Source organism: Diadema antillarum, unplaced genomic scaffold, assembly GCF_040938485.1.
Source record: "Diadema antillarum isolate AM-2024a unplaced genomic scaffold, OU_Dant_1.0 scf00000069, whole genome shotgun sequence".
Classification (NCBI taxonomy): Eukaryota; Metazoa; Echinodermata; class Echinoidea; order Diadematoida; family Diadematidae; genus Diadema; species Diadema antillarum.
Window position 1 is genome coordinate 1,370,097 of NW_027270958.1, and position 2,340 is coordinate 1,372,436.

Sequence of the window (2,340 nt, forward strand, 5' to 3'; positions counted from 1 at the left end):
TCCTAACTAAAGTCTTTGCAGATCTCTTTGCCCAGTGACGTCGGTTATAGTGTCGTAAATAAGGAGTGTGGGCATGTATTCTTAAGTTACTACAAGTAAACAAACACACACACACACACACACACACACACACACACACACACACACACACACACACACTGTATACGGAGGCACATTACACACACGCGTATCTGCCACACGCAAAACGGCCGTACATCTCCACACATCGTCATCGACACATCCACACGCCTAATCAGTATCCGTAAGTATATTGCCGCAACTAGCTGTTTGGTTTTACTTACTCTTCAGCTTATGCCTGCCAGACATGTCCGCAAAAAGCACGAACAAGTTCCCACACAAATCCACTGCACACAGTAAGAAATGACGAAATGTGCATTTGCGGTGGGCAAATTCTAATTTGACACATTTATTCATTGGGGTGAAAATCAGAAATTAAGCAACTGAATCAGCGGTTGACTGGAGCGCGTCGTACGTCCGCTGGAAGAGAGCGTTGAAATTCATGGGAATTCATCTAGTGCGGGTTTCTTTCGGAGGAAACATAGTGTCAGGGCGGGATCACTGAAGAGAGCTGGACTTTGACGCCTTTAGATTTCCCGTCTCATTCATAGTTGAACACGATGTCCATGTCGACGTCGACTGTGACTTCCAACGCCACTGTGACGTTGTTGCCTTCCGAGACAAAACTGACCGCATGCACGGGATTTGGTGTCGTACAGGTGTTTCAAGTCCTCATTGGATTTCTCGGCCTTTTCGGGAATTCGACTTGTGTGATAGTCCTCCGGCGACAATCGGTGAGCAACAATACCAACTGGCTGATCGTCAACCAAGCCGTGATCGATTCGATCACTTCATTCATCCTCATCGCCACCGTCATCTCCGAAGGCTGCGGCATTCGCTACATCCCGAAGCCTCCCCTCGTGACAGAAATCTACTGCAAGTTGTGGAATTCATTTCTGTTCGTGTTTTCGGGTTTCGCAGTCTCAACATTCAATTTGGTCGTCCTGTCCATCGAACGATATCTGGCCGTGGTTCACCCTGTGTGGTATTTGCATCACTTTAAAAAGCGAGCCGTGTACATCCTTGGGGTGTCTACTTGGTTTCTGGGCCCAATTTTCCAATTCTTGTTGGTATTCCTCCACTATGATATAACTCCCGAGGGACAATGTCGCTACACTCCAAAATACCGGGGAATTCTAGTGATGCTCTTTATTTGGGAGTATTTTATTCCCGTCTGCATCATGACTTTCTCGTTTGTGTCCATTCTGCGCAAATTTCGTGAGCTCAACAAGGTGGCGCACAGACGCGGGGCGGGAGAGTTTGGGCGAATGGCTGTTCTCTCCATCCCTTCTTCGAGCGCGCTCCCGACCAGAGCTCAGCCAACCATTGCAACAGCGATTAGCGACGAGCCCGACAAACAAGCTGGCGGCGGGTCTGTAGCGACCATATCCGGCCCAGGGTGTGACAATGCCACTAATCTACAGAGATCCAGTAGTAATGATATTCCTGAACAAAACGACCCTACTGAAGGAAAGAAAACGCAGCAGTCTGGAGCGGAGCAGTCGCTGCCGTCTGCCACGGAGCAGCCGCGTCGGTCAACCGCAACCGGAATGATCCAGAGACGGAACACCACCAAAGTGCTACTTGCTATGTACTTGTTGTACTTAATTTGCTGGTCTCCGAACCAGTGGACCTTCCTGCAGTTCAACCTTGGTGGCTACATCGACTTTGATTCAGGGTGGTATCGTTTCTTGGTGATCATGGGGACACTGAACACGTGTGTGAATCCGTTTCTCTTTGCCTTTCGCCTCAAAGTATACCGCAATGAGATGGCGGCAATGTTTCGCGGTTGTTGCACACACCGCTGAAAAATAACTCGCACTCGATCGCCAAACGTTGATAGGCCTACCCTTGACTGTTTTTTTAATACTAGCATTAACAAACTACGTTACTAGTTTTCTCCTGACATAGTTTGTTCGCAGTCAGACTGTACGTCGGATTATAATGCTACTTTGTACATACGCACACTATGCACATAAAGTAGGGATGATCTTCGTCAGAAAAATTCTAAGGAGACCCATATATTTTTTATTTTTGTCCTATTTGAGAATATATGAAACAGCGCTATGAAGCGGGTAAAACAACTGTCAGGCTATACTTTGCTCCTACTAGCTAATGTGTTGTATGTATGAATGTGTGCTTGTGCGGGGGGGGGGGGGGGGGGCTGATGGGGTGGCTGTGATAAATCAATTTCTTTTTCTCCCACCCAGTTTTTTTTTAAACCTTGTACTGAGTCGGTTTAACGCTCTTACCGGAAAAAGA

At 47.4% G+C, this 2,340-nt stretch overlaps 1 protein-coding gene across 1 annotated transcript; it reads left to right on the plus strand.

The window, feature by feature from the left end:
* The first annotated feature begins 638 nt into the window (after nucleotides 1-638).
* On the plus strand, nucleotides 639-1,886 carry LOC139716686 (cholecystokinin receptor-like). Its single transcript, XM_071628216.1, has one exon. It carries the CDS (start codon nucleotides 639-641, stop codon nucleotides 1,884-1,886), a length of 1,248 nt encoding a protein of 415 aa, XP_071484317.1.
* The last annotated feature ends 454 nt before the right edge of the window (nucleotides 1,887-2,340 follow it).